The sequence below is a fragment of the Alosa pseudoharengus genome, unplaced genomic scaffold, assembly GCF_046254945.1.
Source record: "Alosa pseudoharengus isolate Yale_2024_CS ecotype anadromous, Long Island Sound unplaced genomic scaffold, YU_APseudo_1.1 YU_APseudo_1.1_scf_20, whole genome shotgun sequence".
NCBI lineage: Eukaryota > Metazoa > Chordata > Actinopteri > Clupeiformes > Clupeidae > Alosa > Alosa pseudoharengus.
In genome coordinates, this window is record NW_027468664.1 from 11509291 (window position 1) to 11526054 (window position 16764).

Consider the following 16764-nt stretch of genomic DNA (forward strand, 5'->3'; position numbering starts at 1 on the left):
CCTGCTAGGAGGCCGAGGCTGTGGGCTATGCGTGAGAAATACCTCTGCTTGCACATTTCAAGTGCTTTGGTTGGGCTTTGTTTCCTGTCGCCAAATGAGTGCCAACCCAGCAGGTAAGAGGGTGCTGACATTATTAGTACAACGTACAAGGCGCTTTCCCTTCTTCACCTGATTACCCAATGTGCACTGCACCCTGGATGACTCACGATGGAGTGACCTTTCCCCATGGTAACTGTCTCCTAGCTGCGTGGGTAATGATAACTGGCCCCAGGGTTCGGTATAATCAAATATTTCCCAGAATGTGTTGTCCTCTGTGCAATGCAACATCTTTGAGGAAGGCAAAACCGGTTTCTTTTATCTTTTATTGTCATGTGAAAATATGGGTCTAAGAGTCGCTGCTTGTTGTCTGATTGAAGTGAAACGTGCCTGTATACAACAGTGAAGTTCACCTGAAGCTTGTGTTCTTTTTTCGTATTTCAGACGTGTGTGTCACTTGCTTTGGGATATCTGGAGTAAAATGAGTTTAGACTTTCTGGTTCTTCTGTTTAAAAGCTGTGTCCTTGGTAGAGCCTCTTGGCTGAACTTTGCACTTCTCTTTCCCTGATCAAAAGAAAAGACACATTGATGATTTGTACTGATAATGGGTGACCTAGGAAGGTGTAAAGAGAAATGATTGAAGTGGAGTATTGAAGAACCTTTGGTATAAAGCATGAATGTTTCTTATCTTCTTGGTGTTAGGAAAGAGGGAGATTAACCATTTCATGTTGAGTGTTGCAGGTAATCATTATATTGTAACTTAAAGCTAGACAAGTATGGTTTTTATATGTTTTCTTTGTTATAGCCAACATACATCCATCATTTCACAAGGTTAGCTTTATTTGTACCAATTGTACTGGTATTTGCAAAGCAAGTCTTTTTGCAGTTAGTGTGGTAGTTTTAGACAAAAAAAACTCTATAATGCCTCTTTAATCACCACAATCATTTCTTTATTGCTGCCTGTATTGCCATGTGCATGTCTCAGTTATATTCAGCTTGTTTGATTCCATTGTGGAGTGAGCCTGAAAGCGGTCTCAGGCCTCCTTTGTTGGTGTGCACCTGCAGCTGCTCAAACAAAATGGAGTCTTAATTACCGCCACAAGATAGGAAAACAAACCAGAGCTAAATGGAAGGTGGTGGTGGGGGGGGGGTACACGTTTGCCAAATTACCTCCCTCTTGAAAAAAACACAACTAAAAACATGCGGCTAATAGTGATACATGGCCTCCTGAACACGAGTTCCCATTTAAAATGGGGAGTGCTCAGGTTGTTCTCCTAGAGAGAGAGAAAGAGAGAGAGAGAGAGAGAGAGTGTGTGTGTGAGTGTGTGTGTGTGAGAGAGGGAGAGAGAGCCAGGGCAGACGGTGACAGCAGGTTTAAATAAGACATCTCTGGTGTTGCAGAACTGCAATCTCGGGGCCAATTACCGCAGCCTATTGCTTTTCTTTGGTCGAGTCGGCACAGGGCCTCTGTGTCACTGTACGCGCACGCTCTCTGTAAGGCCCACCGGTCTGTCTCTATCTGTACAGGGCTTCTGAGAGCAGGAGACATGACCCAGAAGGTCAGCTCCACTCTCGCTTCAGGTGGGAAATGTCTAGACCCATGTAAACCTGCTGTTTTTCTTGCGCCTGTGACCTGTTCCTATCACAACATCTGTGTGTGTTTGTGTCGCTTGTGCCCGAAGTGGAGAGGGGAATGTGTCAGAGGAATGTGTCGTGGCGAGCTGGAGGTGAAGTGTGAAGTAAGGTTAAGGTGCTCGCATCATGCTGAGAGATGGTGGTTGAGGCGTGGGGGTGAAGCTGCCATACTAACAAGGGCTGTTGAAATGTTGTGTGTTTTTTCTGTACACAAAGAGTGGGAGGTCAGCCATACTAACCAGGAAATGGTTTTGCCCAAAATAACCAGGAAATGGTTTTGCCCAAACTAACCAGGAACTGGGTTTACCCAGCGGAAAATTATGCATTGTCCTTAGTTTGCACAATCAGTTTAAAGGAAGACATAAAGGGAGACTTGGTAAATGAGAGAGAAAGAGATAGAGATAGAGAAAAAGAAAGCGATGTGACAGGAAAAAGGGAACACAAAAGGATGCGGGTGAGACGAGAATTTTCAAGCTCATTAAACTAATGACTAGAGAGATTGAGCCTCTGGCCAAATTTGCATCAGTTTGCCCTGATAACAGTGAGGGGTTGTGAAGCCTCTCTGCTGGGTGCCTTGTACCTGGGGCACCATAGTATCATCTCTGTACAGGCACAGAGGCTCATCTCCAACCTTACTGGAAATCCCAAACAGACAACCGTGCGATGGGAATCAAACATGGCGAGCCAGCCGTAAGATCAGTCCAGCAAGGTGCAGGTTTACTGTCTTCGATGTTAGATGTGTGTCGTCGTACATGTTGATGTGTACCCTGGAGGTACTATAAAGAACTGGAGAGAGGGAGGAAGTACCACACCCCTTCATTTCAATGGTAGACTAGCTACATGCTAGGCTAACTAAGTTTGAAATTCACTGCAGTCATCCTTTTCAAAATGGTGTTTCACAGGGCTCATTTCTGGCACCATTTAGAGTTCACCAATTAGGAGCCACCTTACAGATGGAGACAACGTAAAGTACATTGGTCTCTCAGTAGTGACACACACACACACACACACACACACACACACACACACACACGGATAAATAGCATAATGGTGTACAGTGTGTACCCAGTAGTATGCATAATCCTATAGTGTGACAGAAAAGTGGAGAGAGCTTGGTGTGTGGGTGTGGGTGTGTGTGTCTGTGTGTGTGTGTGCACGACAGGGTGTGTGTGTGTGTGTGTGTGCGCACGACAGGGTGCTGAGCCATTGTGAGCAGACGGCAGGCCCTCGGCAGTGCTAATTGCACTTTAAAGAGAGCGTCCAGGGCCCTCTGTGGTTTGTGACTGCCAGAAGTGGTTGCAACGCGGCAAGAACAAGAGCTGCGACTCCTTTCACTTTGTTCCGAGGACGAGGAAGAGGAGGAGGAGGTGACACAGCGCATCTCCGCGGCTCTTGTGTTTGGCTCGGGGACGGGTCAGAACATGATGAGTCATCGCTCTCTGTCCCCGTGGAGAGCTGACTGCTGACAGCAGTGTGGGTGTTTACAGTACAATATCAGCCGTACAGTCCTCCTTTTTATCTTTGTCAGCTTGTTTTGGACGCCCTACAGGCAACAACGCTGCACATCAAGGAAGGGAAAATGTGCAGATCTACATTTCTACAGTGCTGCTTTGAAAGGTGTGATCTTTGTAATACCACACATCCCATGCATTATGTATCAGCAAAATAGAGCGTGTGATAACACAAATATATGGCCATAATACCAAGGTAGTTTCAGCCTACTACCTGAGATGGTTAAAAGTCTCCAATAGAAATTTCCACAAGTATGGCCATAACATTAAGAATGTTCCACCCAAATGGACCAGTTGATATGGAATTAAACTATATATATATCTATAAATACTACACACTTCTGCATGTGTTGTCAAACCCCCTGAATGCCCCCCTCTAATTGACGAGCTGGCGTTCAAAGTGTAATTACCTGCCTGCTCACCCTTTCCAGCACATAACTAACGTGCCTCTTCCTGCGGAGCTTGAACAGCTTCTATACAGCAGCTTTGTCATATTCGTTCTCATATTCGTTCTTTCTCAACCACACAAAGGCCAGAGAACTGGATTTCAAGCTGTTTCAGGTCAGGAAATAGAAAAATTTAATGTTTAAAAAGGGAGACAAAAACCCCTGTCCTGCTTTGCCCTCAGTGTACCCGCACTGTGTTCTTTTCCCTCTGAAGGCTGAGCTGTTTTCAAGGACGGCCTCACATGCCTTTCGGATATTTTCTTTTAAAAAAAAATGTTAAAAAATAGCTCAGTTTTGCTGTAAAACAAGAATTTAATTTGTGTGTTTGTGTGAGGTCACATGACTGCATACATTTGTTAGTGAACTAGGAACGCCACTGATTTCCTGTCCTGTACCATATACCTTTGAGTACTCTGTGTGTGAGTAGATGTGTGAGTAGTAGAAAGTAAACTTTTTCGAAATTGAGACACTGATGATGTGCTAGGCCCGAAACGTGCCTATTTTTGTTTCTCGTGGCCTGTAATGCTGGTTCGGCACTCGGAATACAATTTTGAACATCTTTGAGCCACTGAGGGTGGTCTCTACTTTCTACTACTTGACTGAACTTTATTTTGGAGTTACGCACCAGGCGAAACAAAACGATCAGATGAAAGGTGCAGATGCCACCTCTACCTAGTGGATGTGTGAGAACATGTGACCATATGTGCATACATATGTTTGAAATAACCAGGGCAGATGCTCTGGAAGCCACTGATGTCCTGTCGTTTGCTGTGTGTTTGTGTCCATGCTGGAAAGAGCCAGAGTAGCCACTGATGTCCTGTCGTGTGTGTTTGCCCGTGTGACAGGCGCAACCCGCTGCACTTCCACTTCATCACGGACTCCATCGCCCAGCGCATCCTGGCCTCCCTCTTCCACACCTGGATGGTGCCGGCTGTGCGGGTGGACTTCTACGACGCCGATGAGCTGAAGGTGAGGGCAGTTTTTGTGAGGGATCACTGTAGGGTAGAATTGAAAATTAAAAACAATCATAGATGGTTGTGAAGAATATCTTTGAATTTATCGTGATCTTCAGCCCCCCGTCTCACTCTCTCTCTCTCTCTCTCTCTCCCTCTTTGTCTCTCATTCTCTCCCCTCTTTCTCTCTCTCTCTCTCTCTCTCTCTCTCTCTATCCCTCTTTTTCCCTCCCACTCCAGTCTGAAGTGTCCTGGATCCCCAACAAGCACTACTCGGGCATCTATGGGCTCATGAAGCTCGTGCTGACCAAAGCGCTGCCCTCAGACCTCAAGCAGGTCATCGTGCTCGACACGGACATCACCTTCGCCACCGACATCGCCGAGCTTTGGGCCGTCTTTCACAAGTTCAAAGGTACATTTTCTCCATCTCTGGCAAATCAGAATGACAACAACCAGTAGCACAGATAGCTTTTAAATCACACTAACCATTCAGAACACATGTCAGCTTGATTACAGTAGATTGATCTTTAACTCTGCTCTGAAAAATACCGGTAGGAAATGCAAAGTGTTTTGCTTACAACAAGTTGTGTGTAATGGCTTCTCATTGGATTTGCTCAAGCACATACCTCTTACTTCGCTTGACGAGGGAGGGAGTCGTAGAGAACGAGCGTTTGGGTCAATTGGGGGATGAGTTATACTCGCTTCCTCAGAACTGTGGCAGAGTCCTTTGAGGCGTCTTCAAGTGTGCCGCTTCCTCCTCTAAGTGTTTTGTCATGACTCGTTTGCTGATGCCTCTGATTCAGCCGAGCGCGGTTATGAGAGCGAATCAATCAGGTAGTGTGGGGTCTGTGTCTATTAATATCTGTTGTTTCACTACGATAGGCATTACTGTTCTGTAATGTTTTCTTCTCTTCTCTTCCCTTGTCTTCTCTCTCTCTTTCTCATTTTCTTCTCTTTCTCTCATCTCTCTCTTTTTTTTTCTTTTTTTCCTCTTCCCTCCCATCTTTGCGCCTTTCCAACTCCCTGTTCCTTTTCTGTTGTTGTCGGCCTTTTCTCCTGTCATCAGCCCTATGGCTCAGACTGTGACTCGTAGTGACAGGCTACTCTCAGCATGGCCTCTCTCTCTCTCTCTCTCTCTCTCTCTCTCTTTCTCTCTCTCTCTCTCTCACCCTCACCGTGTTGCATTGTGGGAGAACTGAGAGGTCCACAGCAAGAGCATTAAATTGGCGGAGTGATAACTGGCTCTTTATCAACAACAAACAGCAGGAGAGAGAGGGAAAAAGGGAGCAAGTCTTCAGGGGGGCTGGAGAGAGAGAGAGAGAGAGAGAGAGAGAGAGAGAGAGAGAGAGAGAGAGAGAGAGAGAGAGAAGCGCGAAGGAGAAGTCGTCGCCGACAAACAGGAAGAAATATTCAGGGGGATGTGGAAAGAGAATGAGGTGGCTTTGTTATGCCTTTGAGTAGAGAGAGAGTGAGAGAGGAGAGAACGAGAGAGACAGAGTGATGACGAGTGCAAGCCAATAAAAGACGGGGGTGGCCCCCAGTAGATTCATCAGTGCCCCTGTCCCAGCACGCTCTGCTTCCCACGTGGCTGGGGGTGGTGGGGGCTCGACTGGCTGGCTGGATGGATGGATGGATGGGTGGGTGTTGGGTCGGGGGACTGGATCAATCTTAATTAGAAGATCATTCCTCAGGAGCCTGGTTGCCACTGTTCGCCACTCACGCCCACTCACCCAGCCCTCACGCTCTCCCTCCCTCCCTCAAGGTGAACCCAGAGGCAGTCCCCATTAGCCTGCTCAACACGCAGCTTTGCCCTCAATCATTCTATCAACCACTCGCTCGCATTCGATGCTCTATGGTCTACAGTCTACAGTCTGTGCTCTATAATCTATGCTCTATGATCTATGGTCTACAGTCTATGCTCTATCTATACTCTATGCATAGACTGTAGAGCATAGACCATAGAGCATAGACCATAGAGCATAGACCATGGAGCATTGAGCATAGACAATTGAGCATAGACCATTGAACATAGACCATAGATTGTGAGAGTCTATGGTCTATGCTCAATGGTCTATGCTCTATGCTCTGGTCTATGCTCGATGGTCTATGCTCTATGGTCTATGCTTGTGCATCACTCAGGATAAAAGCGTCTCTACCAAAAGAAAAGATGTAAATGGCTGAGCGGGTCAGTTTGTTTTTCCAGCATTAGAAACATATGAGATCGGAAGAATAACACACACTCCTTTTTTCTGTCTCTCTTTCTCTCCCTCTGGTTTGACAGGTGGAATTCAAAGTGTTGGGCAGAGTAGAACAGCCGTAGTTGAAGTGTTGTGAGCTGTCGGTAGCTCAAAGGCTCGGGCTTGTTTTTTTGTTGTGGTTGTAAATGCTCACTGGCGTTCACATTTTCATGTGCACACACACACACACACACACACACACACACACACACACATAAACACACGCGCTTATGCAGACCAACATTCAGACAAACATCCAGAAACACATACCACATACATACATACATACATACACACACACACACACACACTCATTCACTCACACACTCACACAAACAAGACTCTGCTGTTGCTTACTGCTGACGGACCCCTGCTGAGCCCCTTGCTTGCTGTCTGCCTTTCAAACACTGATCTAAGTGTTTACCCCGTTCCCATCATGCAGTGCAGCCCACACAAACATGAGACGCAGGAGGCGAGCGCTGGGGCTGGTGCTGGTGCAGACGACGTCGTCTGCGGAACAACTCTCGGCAAGCGATAATGTGTTTGTGTCTGGGCTTGTTTTTGTTTACTTTCGGGTTTAATGCTGAAACCTCTGCAGTGAGATGATGAAACCTTTCCCATCCGAACACATCCTTTGCCCTTCATTTCGTGTGTGTGTGTGTGTGTGTGTGTGTGTTGTATGCGTGTTTGTGCATAAATTTGTATGTTACTCTCCGTATGCATGGGTTTTGAACAGGGAATATGGAGATGGAAAGGGTAATATGTTGAGTAGATCATCTCAGAGTGACAGGGAGGTCTTTTAAATTCATTTCATTAATTTGCTGTACTGATTCAGATACTGATGCTGATGCTCGATAAAAACTCTCTGAGCACTCTGACAGAAATGTTATTTCCTGAAAAAGTCCCCCCCCACTAGGGATGTAACGCTTACCGGTATAATGGTAAACCGCGATAAAAATGTTGACGATAACAGTTACCGTTTTCATTTCAAATATCATGATTATCACTGTTGATTACCGCGGTGTGGATTCCCAGCTTCATCCAAACCTGATTTTGACATACAGAAGGCCTGGTACAATGAAACAAAACTGGTACCCTACTGATTCTTTTGTCTAATTGATGGTTTTAACTATGATTCGGATTAGGCTACACCTGATTTTAAAAGGCGGAACATTTTCACCGCAAAATGTGCAGTGTATCATGTAGCCACTCTGCGTCTTTTTATGTTCACGTCCACATTAAATCCATTCCACTCACGTTATCAGGAGAATACAGTAGCCTAAAGTTTTATTTTGAACGCTTACTTTGGTCTCTCTCATTAGATCCAAATAACAGAAATAGCAAACTCCAAGTTATGGTAGGGTAAGTTAAGCTATAAGCACATAGCCAATTAAACATGACCAAGAAAAAAGTGAACAGGACACTTTTTGAAACTATTTCAGCTTGTGTAGGCCTATCAGTGCTTTCTGAACATATTAAACACACTTTTAGAAATACCGTGATAATACTGAAAACCGTGATAATTTTGGTCACTATAACCGTGAGATTAATTTTTTATACCGTTACATCCCTACCCCCCACACACACACACACTTTCACTCTTGATCTCCCTCTTCTCCTCTCCTACATCACCTTATGGCGGTTTAGGGGGGGTGTTGTTTTTCTGGTTTGGATACTCCCCACTCCTCTCTCTCTCCTCTCCTCTCCTCCTCTCCTCTCCCTCTATCCCTCAATTCCCCCTGGGTGGTTCCCCATCAAACAAAGCAGTGAGTAGAGGAGAGGAGGCCCCGTGTCTCTAGTCTTTTTTTGTTGTGTTTTCTCTTTTGTTTATTTTGTCTTGACTTTGTTTGTGCACACGCGTGCGACGCCACAAGGGGAGACAGTTAGTGCAAGTAATTAGCTTTGAGCGTGACTTCCTGTTTGCACACCGCCGTTCATCTCTCAACCCACCTCCTGTTCTGAATGACTCGAGTGTCAGTGGGGGGTGTGTGGGATTCTCTCTCTTTCTTTCTCTCTCTCTCTCTCTCTCTCTCTCTCTCTCACACACACACACACACACACACACACACACACACACACACACACACACACACACACACACACACACACACACACACACACACACACACACACACACACACACAGAGACAGAGATGGGAGGAGAGGAAGCAAAGGCTGAGTGTGTGTTATTGTGTAGAATATGTGTTGAATGAATAAATGGTAGGTTGGGGGGGAGCACTGTCAGGGTGCAGGGAGCTCAGCATGGGGTTGACCTTGTTCATCATCACAGGCTGATGGGAGGTGCTGTGTTGCTGCTCTACATGCAAAGTCTCTCTCTCTCTCTCACACACACACACACGCACATACACACACACACACACACACACACACACACACACACACACATACACACAAGAGATATGACAACCCAACCCACACACTCACGCATATACATTCACTCACAGACACACCTATTAAACTCGGCTACACCACTATACACATTCAAACCCACATACACACACACACACACACAGAGGCACCCAAGGTACCAGGTGGCCCTGGAAACAGCAGTATAGTGAGTTAGCATTGCCTCCTTTTTTGTTCCCTTTCCTTTTTCATTATTCTATCTATCTACAACCCCCCCCCCCACTCACACACACACACCCTCCTACACACACCCAGACACACACACACTCTCTCTCTACACACACACAACACTGACCTGATTAATGGGCAGCAGCGGGTCTTGGAGGACGAGCCCGAGACGGGGTGAGGGAGAGAGATAGACTCGGTCATCAGCTTGTGGATGTAAACCTTACCGACCATCTCCCAGTTGTAGCTCTCAGCCCATCAAAGTTTTAGCACCACTGTCAGTAGGGCTGGAGGTGACTGTGGGGTGCTGAATGTTAAAGTGCTACTCGCCGAGGTGTGTGTGTGTGTGTGTGTGTGTGTGTGTGTGTGTGTGTGTGTGTGTGTGTGTGTGTGTGTGTGTGTGTGTGTGTGTGTGTGAGAGTGTGGGAGAGGGGAAAAAAAGATAAGGAAAAAAAACAGAAAAGTTTGTGGAGGACACATTTTAACAGACTCTGCCTGGCCACAGAGTAGTGTTGTGAATCATGGTGCCATCAGGCACTTTGTGGCCGATGCACACTGGCTACCCAAGAAGTGTGTGTGAGAGAGAGTGGGATTTTTTTGTATGGACGGACATCCCTACTGCCTCAGGTGTTGGAACGCAGGAGCTGGAACATTTCAGAGTGGCAAAGTGCCTGCATCATCAGTGTGGCATTGGAGAAAGTTTGACCAGTCTGTACCTAAGTTTGTCAAGTTTAAGATCAATAGACGTCTTGCATTTGTACTTGCAGATGATGTTCTTTGAGTCTGGGTTAGGGTTCGATTTAGTGTTCAAAATATGCAGTGATAAATGTTTGCTTGGAAAGTAGACCGTAATATTTTTTAGTTTTACAAGTAGTATACTCCTGTAATTGGAACACTCAATATTTAAATGTAGCAGGAGTTTGAAATGGATGGGCAGGTGGGAATTCTGTCTGTGTCACACCAGAGGCAGACTGCTTTAGTAGTACAGGAGAGTGCTTCTCCTTCCTCCACCCCCACGCTGCATCCTGAGCCCTGCTTTGCCCTCTGCTCCACACAGCATCCACCACAGGGCCTCCGTCACCTCCCCGTCACCTACCCTACTGGCGCCAGCGTGGAGCGAATGATTGATATGCCGCTGCAATCTTACCTGCGGTGTCTCCTTTGAATCCCCTACCTTCCCTTAATCATAACCCCCGTGTCCTCTTTCCTTCTCATCCTACTCCTCATCCTCATCATCTCTTTTCCTCCTCCTCCTCCTCCTCTCTTCTCACCTCTCCTCCCACGATCTTTCTCCTGGCTCTGGTCCTGGGTGCTGTCTCTAGGCGTCGGCTTTTAGTGCAGTCACCGTGAAAGTGTGTGGGTGGTGGGGTAGATAAGAAGAGAAGAGAGAGTGTGTGTGTCTGTGTCTGTGTCCGTGTGTGTGTGTGTGTGTGTGTGTGTGTGTGTGTGTGTGTGTGTGTGTGTCTGTGTCCCTATCCGTGTCTGTGTTTCGCACCTCCGAGTATGATGACTCTGTGAGTCCTTGGCTGAATTCCAGGAGTGTGCAAAACATGTGGGCATGTTGAAGGAGGGTCGTGGTCAACGGGAGTTTATCATGGCTGCGCAGAAGTTTACTTACACATTCCCCCTCTTCTCTCTTTCTCTCTCCCTCTTTCTCTTTCTCTCTCCCTCTTTCTTTCACTCTCTCCTCTGTCTCTCTTTCTCTCCCACCCCCTCCGTGTCCACTTACTGTAGTTTAATGTAGTGTTAAAACTCCAAACTGCCAGTCACATAGATATAGAATAGGGCACCATGCCCTCCGACCATTTGCACAGCAGCCCTGTCCTCTCTCCTCTTCTCCTCCTCTCCTCTTCTCCTCTTCTCATCCTCTTCTCCTGCTCTCCTCTCCTCCTCCTCTCCTCTTCTCCTCTTCTCATCCTCTTCTCCTGCTCTCCTCTCCTCCTACTCTCCTCTTCTCCTCTTCTCACACATTCCTCCTCCTCCTCTTCTCTTCTCCTCTTCTCATCCTCTTCTCCTGCTCTCATCTCCTCCTCCTCCTCTTCTCATCCTCTTCTCCTGCTCTCCTCTCCTCCTCCTCTCCTCTTCTCCTCCTCTTCTCCTGCTCTCCTCTCCTCCTCTCCTCCTCTTCTCATCCTCTTCTCCTGCTCTCCTCTCCTCTTCTCCTCCTATCATTCTCTTCTCCTGCTCTCCTCTCCTCCTCTCCTCCTCCTCTCCTCTTCTCATCCTCTTCTCCTGCTCTCCTCTCCTCCTCCTTTCCTCTTCTCCTCTTCTCATCCTCTTCTCCTGCTCTCCTCTCCTTCTCATCTCCTCTTCTCCTCTTCTCACACATTCCTCCTCCTCCTCTCCTCTTCTCCTCCTCCTCTTCTCCTCTTCTCACACATTCCTCCTCCTCCTCTCCTCTTCTCCTCTTCTCATCCTCTTCTCCTGCTCTCCTCCTCTCCTCCTCTTCTCATCCTCTTCTCCTGCTCTCCTCTCCTCCTCCTCTCCTCTTCTCCTCCTCTTCTCCTGCTCTCCTCTCCTCCTCCTCCTCTCCTCCTCTTCTCATCCTCTTCTCCTGCTCTCCTCTCCTCCTCCTCTCCTCTTCTCCTCCTCTTCTCCTGCTCTCCTCTCCTCCTCCTCTCCTCTTCTCATCCTCTTCTCCTGCTCTCCTCTCCTCCTCCTCTCCTCCTCTCCTCTTCTCTCCTGCTCTCCTCTCCTCCTCTCCTCCTCTCCTCTTCTCATCCTCTTCTCCTGCTCTCCTCTCCTCCTCCTCTTTAATTTCCCCTGGTCCCTTTTCTTTTCCTTTTCCTTCCTTTTCTATCACCTCAAATAATTGATTTTATCCATCAGTGCATGAAGAGGTTGTGTCCAACAGAGCTGGTGCTTGCTGTGCATCATATATGTCATTTCAATCTAATCTAATGCAGTGTAGATGTGACTTTCTAATTACCGAGATAGCGCTATGTCTTGCCGCAGTGATCTGGTAGATTACTGTTCACACATTTTGGATCTATGGCCACTTTCCTCCCATGCACTCTTGAATGACCACCAAGCCTGTGAATAACTCACCCAGCCTGTGGCACCTCCCAAAGTATTTGTAAAGCACAGTTTCAGTCATTACGCTTTTACGGCTTTGCGCCGTAAAAGAAACGGGGAGCCCTTATCACCCCTCCCCAGGTGAGATAGTGGACGCACCAGCAGGTTTTTATGGTGGCTGAACCGTCCCCCTCCCCCCTTAAGCGTCCTCCGGTAAACTGATGACTCCGAGGATGCTTCTCAACTTTTCAACGCCGGCTGCTTCTCAACTTCCAACTTTTGCTCTCACAGGGCCTGAGAAATGTGGGCCCAGGTGCAGACTGTGTCCAGACAATAAAATTGTGTTTTGGTTTCCGCTATTTATTGTGGGCCCTGAGATTTGAGGTAGGGAGGGAGGAGGGGGGGGGGGGGTTGGATTGGGGGGGTGAGTGGACGTATCTCGGTTGGATGGCTCTATATATAGACGGGATCTTTTAACATGTCTGCAAGAGAGCATGAGATTTCTCGCTGATGTCGGGTCGGAGACGTGTGTGTGTGTGTGTGTGTGTGTGTGTGTGTGTGTGTGTGTGTGTGTGTGTGTGTGTGTGTGTGTGTGTGTGTGTGTGTGTGTGTGTGTGTGTGTGTGTGTGTGTGTGTGTGTGTGTGTGTGTGTGTGTGTGTGTGTGTGTGTGTGTGTGTGTGTGTGTGTGTGTGTGTGTGTGTGTGTGTGTGTGTGTGTGTGTGTGTGCACGCGCGCGCGCGTGTGTACAAGGGGGATGAGATTTTGAGTGTGTTAGAACAGATATGCAATGGTATCTGCCACAGGGTCCAGAGTAGCCGAGGAGATCAATAATGTAAGACTTTGTGGAGAGAGAAGTAGAGGGGGAGAGCGAGGGATAAAGAGAGAGATGAAGACAGAGACATAGAGCAAAATTTAAAACGAGATGGATAGAAAGACAAGGAGAGTGTGAGATCAAGGTGGGGGGGGGTTGTGCAGTAAACAACAAGTGGAGATGGCAGAGTGAGTGAGATAAAGAGAGTAAGAGGGGGACTTTAGGGGGATCCGTGCTGTGCTGTGAGTGAGGCATTGTGGGATAGGCCTCCGCTCTTGTCTCTGACTGACTAAATAAACAAGTGTTTGTGGAGACTGTACCCGCTCTGCACAAGTGGTGCCTGATAGCAGACAACATGATGTCAGTTCAGTGCAGTCCCCCACTCAAGCTGACGGCCTGCTAAGAGCCTGATGTATGGGACTCTGATGGACCATTGAAGCCCAGACCCTGAACCTATAGATCAGTTTGAGAGGGATGCCACTCTGACCTGCCCGAGAGATCGGGCCTGTCAATAGGTGCTGGCCTGATCTTTGGTCTTCACCTGTTACACCATGTGTTTCTGTATTTGTATTACAAGAACCCTTTTCAAATGCTTGGCATCGGCCCACCAGGGGAATCGATGCTGTGTGTGAGTGTGTGTGTGTGTGTGTGTGTGTGTGTGTGTGTGTGTGTGTGTGTGTGTGTGTGTGTGTGTGTGTGAGTGTGAGTGTGTCTCAAAGCGCCTGTTAGGCAGAGTCTGGTAATGTGGTATTATGGTGTCCTCTGTGTGACCTAACTCTCCCACAGTGGCAGTTTCACATTTCTGAACAGGGCGGAAGATATTATACCTCAGCTTAAATACACTAGTGTGTGTGTCTCTCTTCTTTCTTTCTTTCACACACACACACACACACACACATTTACTCACTCCCACTTGCTCACACACACACACACACACACACACTCACTCACTCACTCCCAGTCTCTCACACACACACAAACACACGTGAGGGGGGCCATGACTCACCCCCACCCCCCCCCCCCCCCCCACACACACACACACACACAAACTCGTCTAGCCCCATTTCAAGACCGAGGAGGATGAATGAGAGTGGACTTCACAAAGAGCTGATCGGGCTCCATGGCATCGGTGTTGCGGGTAGCCCGACTACGCAAGTCTGTCTCTCTGAATGCCATCCACAGCCAGCCTCAATGAGCGTGCCGGATCAGGCGCGGCCAGAGAATACTGTCGAGGCGGTCGCCAAGAGAGACCAGAGAATACCGACGAGGTGGTCGCCAAGAGAGACCAGAGAATACCGACGGCCAAAAGAGGCGCCACGTTTGTGTTTGTCCAGACTGCACAGCAGGGGCGGCTCTTCTGTTACATGAGCATGGTTTGCATTTGTTTGGAATGAATGATGGAATGATGGCTTTGACCATTCTACAGCAGTGAGCAGTGTGTGTGTGTGTGTGAGTGTGTGTGTGTGTGTGTGCGTGCACGCTTGTGTGTTTGAGAGGGGGGCGGGGGGGGGTGAGAAAGAGAGTATATATGTATATATTGCACAATTCATATGCACTGGCCTGGCCATCCAGATGACAATTGTAATAACATAAAAGAACTTGAAGAAAGTTAAAGTAAAAAAAAGAGAAAGATATAATTTAAGGACACAGAAAAGTAAGTATGTGTTAGATAACCTTAAAAAACATAGAAACAAATAGGAACAAAGAAAATTAAGTACGTAGAGTGCATTTGTACATGTAGAAAAGTGGAAAATTGAAGCTTTTTTATAGAGACATAAGAAAGAAGAAATGAGAGAGAGTGAGAGAAAAAACATTGCACCTTTCAAAGCTTTTGGATAACCTCATCCATTCACCTCCGACGCTTTGAGTGCAGCAAGCGCTATTGAGCTATTACCTTGTTTTCTTTGGAGAAGTTGGAATAGTTTTGGAAAGTTGAAGAAACTCAAACATGCTGACAGCTGCAACAGCTGAACGAACGCTGACATTGAGCTTCCACAGCATCAGTCATCCTGTTCAACCTTCCGCTCTGTTTGCGTGATCAATTTAAAAAAAAAAAGTCTGAAGTTTCAAACCAATTAACATCAGGTCACAGAGCACCTCCGCAGAGAGCGGCACTGATTTAAACGCGCTGAAACATTCAATCTGAAAGGAAACGAAAAGGGACGGCCATAAAAACTCCTAAATAGAAACCAAGCTTGGTGAACTGAATTTCCTTCTCAATGGAGGCCTCCTTCAATAAGCTGTTTAGCAGGCCGAGAGGTTTTTCTTCGCATGGGATCTGTTCCAGTCTGGTTCAAAGAAAGTGCAAAGGTCCTTCAGAAGGCCTTTTCTCCCCTCTCAACCACTCAACAATGGCTTGGACAGTCACACAGTGTAGATACTCCCTTAAAGGAAAATTCCGGTATTTAGCACTTTGAGTCCCTTTGAGTTAAACTTTACGTTTTCAAATTATGAAACTGTCAAAAGTAGAATAGACTCTTTGATGATACTTTATATAAACTTCTGGGGGTCATTTCTCTTTTGACGGCAGTTTGTAAGATTTTTATTTTGTACTAGATTGTGAAGGTAGTTTTATGATTTACTGCTCATGTGTTTTAATATTGTTATATTTTACAGTGCCTTGTGTCTGTTAAACTGTGTTAGACATTCATATTGATTTAGCTCTTTTTTGCACTGCCCCTGCTGCTGTATTTAAACTGTATTGGTTGGCTGCACTTTGATCGAACGGAGCAGTGTATTGTTTTGTGTTGGTGGTGTTTGGTATTTGTCTCGTGACTTGTGATACGAAAGGCAATAATTCCATCTCCAGTCATTTAAGACCTCGTGGAGAGGAGGTTGACTTTATGAAGTGAACTAGATTTGGTCTTTTCTGCTTGTGGTTTATCAGCTGGATCTAGCACACACACACACATACACACACACACACACAAACACAAACACACACACGCACATGTGAAATGTTCCATCTATATTGTCCCCTGCTTACATCAGACAGGCTCTGTTTTAGTCTGAAGGTTTCTTTCCTTTTCCCTTCTAATGTGATTTGTTTCATCACCCTCTCTGGTTTTAAATGTATCTTATACGCCCCTGTTGTTTGTCTCTATCAGTGTTCCTTAACTTGTGTGTGTGTGTGTGTGTGTGTGTGTGTTTGTCCCCTGCAGGGCAGCAGGTTCTGGGTCTGGTGGAGAACCAGAGTGACTGGTACCTGGGGAACCTGTGGAAGAACCATCGGCCATGGCTGGCACTGGGCAGAGGCTTCAACACAGGTCAGTCTGCAGCGGTCATCACCAACTTGATCATGGAGCGCAGGCAGTGCATATATTTTGGTTTGCAGCATGAAACAATTATGCACTGTGAAGAATGTGTGTCTGTGTGTTTACTTCAAAATACTGTGGATTCAATAAAAGTAGACAGATACGAGTGCTGAAGAACATTTCCTTAAGAGCCAAGCCTTTGTTTTTTGTCACAGTGTGTGTGTGTTGTGTGTGTGTGCAGCAGGCGGTTTGGTGGGATTGTTTAAAGCCCCT

The 16764-nt window shown here is 46.8% G+C and overlaps 1 protein-coding gene across 1 annotated transcript in view; it reads left to right on the forward strand.

Annotated features, from left to right (window-relative positions):
- Positions 1-16764, forward strand: part of LOC143136086 (xylosyl- and glucuronyltransferase LARGE1-like) — a 62609-nt gene that overhangs the window by 30089 nt on the left and 15756 nt on the right. The window contains exons 6-8 of the mRNA XM_076296572.1: positions 4474-4597; positions 4822-4993; positions 16399-16503. Of these exons, the coding sequence (XP_076152687.1) occupies positions 4474-4597; positions 4822-4993; positions 16399-16503 (401 nt within the window). The remainder of the gene's footprint in view (positions 1-4473; positions 4598-4821; positions 4994-16398; positions 16504-16764) is intronic.